The following is a 1707-nucleotide window of genomic DNA, read 5'->3' as shown; positions in this document are numbered from 1 at the left end:
TGCATTTGTAATGGAGAAGTAAAGTCCTAACAAACTCTTATCTAAAGATAACGCCAACTGTGTTAACATCAATCATGTACCTAAATCCATGGATGACGTACTAATCCTCATATATATATATAGTTTTCATGTGTTATATGAATATCATAAAGTAATAACCCTTTAAGAAAAAATATTTGTTAGTTAACCTTTTGTGATTGCTGCCATGGAAGACAACCTTGCATTGGTTAATAGTACTAGGACTGATTGGAGGGTTCGTGTACGTATTACTAGGATGTGGCCTTTATTTTCTCGTACTCAACAATTCCGAGGTGTTAATCTAATTGTGCTTGATTCAGAGGTAATGTCTTGCGCTTTGTGTAGTAGTAGTATATGATTATTGTTTGTATAGAAGAGTTTCCAATGAGCTTTTTTATGCAGGATTGTCATGTCTTTGCATTTGTAAATCGTGTGATTTGGCATGATGTTAGCAATATCATACTTGAAGGAAACATATATGCTATTCACAATTTTGTAGTAATGGAGCCTGCAGGACTTCTGAGGCCTGTATCTACTAATAAGATAATTGTTTTTTCACATGATACCATTGTCCATCCTATTCCATTTGAAGTAAATACCATTCCAAGGCACAAGTTTGAGCTTAAAACCATTCCTGAGATTTCTGATCTTGCAATGTCACTCTCTCAACAAGTGCTTCCTGTACATGCTTTAGGTATTTTTGAATATTATCACATATTTCTTTTTAATTTAATTCATGATTGAAAAAAGCTAAATAGTAACTATTTAGTAGATATTGTTGGCATGCCTCAGAATATTGATCCAATAAAGCAAGTTTATACACGATTTGGTGAGAAAAAGTTTCTTCGATTTGAGTTATTTGATGGCAGGTAAGACCATCATTTCAGTAATAAATATAATGTCGATCAGTGTTGAACAATGTTTATCTGATAGTCTCATTATCTTTCTTTCCATTTCAGCAATGTGGTTAAGATTTTTGCTTGGGATGAATTTACTGTTGATGTAGCAAATACACTTCAGGGATATGTTGGGTATCCTCCAATTATTATCTTGACAACCATGAGGTCACTAATCCACAATGGTTCCATTTTCTGCTAATCTACATATCTTTACTACAAAATATAATAATTTTTCATGGTGTCAACTAAAGCTTATCGCTGAATTGCTTCGAACAGGTTCACTGCAGATAAGAAGTTCATCATGTTTACGGATTTATTTCAATATTAATCATCCTGCTATTGAAGTATTGAGGCAAAGGTATCAACACTCCTTCAGAGATGTCAATTATTAGTATATATGCGTCATTAACATTAATTTGAGAGGTATAAACTCAAATGAACATTCCTTGCACTATTGTGTTTACAGGATACTTGCTGGATTGGTCTAAATAAATGACTATTCGCGTGAAGTTTTACATATGGCATTGCAATGTTTTAATGCTTGCTATTTTGCATTATAAAAGCTTAATATGAATTTAAAGAGGATTATTTTGAAACTTAAGTATTTAGCCAATATTTCTTTTCTGAATATTGAGTTGTATGGATGTTTTATTCAATCTGTTATATGTCGCTGCCAATTTTAATGTTATCTTATGACATGTTATAAATCTATAAACCATCCATGTTGTTATGTAGCCATGATTTAAGTAGAAATCCAATAAAGCAATGATGTTACCATGAAACAATATGT

General features: G+C 32.0%; 1 protein-coding gene across 1 annotated transcript; it reads left to right on the top strand.

The window, feature by feature from the left end:
- The first annotated feature begins 205 nt into the window (after positions 1–205).
- LOC141673537 (uncharacterized) lies at positions 206–1405 on the top strand. The gene is made up of 6 exons (XM_074480289.1): positions 206–340; positions 421–699; positions 811–887; positions 978–1099; positions 1194–1275; positions 1384–1405. The coding sequence occupies exons 1-6, from the start codon at positions 206–208 to the stop codon at positions 1403–1405; spliced, it is 717 nt and encodes a 238-aa protein (XP_074336390.1).
- Positions 1406–1707: the final 302 nt, after the last annotated feature.

Source organism: Apium graveolens, chromosome 7 (genome assembly GCF_009905375.1).
Source record: "Apium graveolens cultivar Ventura chromosome 7, ASM990537v1, whole genome shotgun sequence".
NCBI lineage: Eukaryota > Viridiplantae > Streptophyta > Magnoliopsida > Apiales > Apiaceae > Apium > Apium graveolens.
This window is presented reverse-complemented; position numbering and strand designations above follow the sequence as displayed.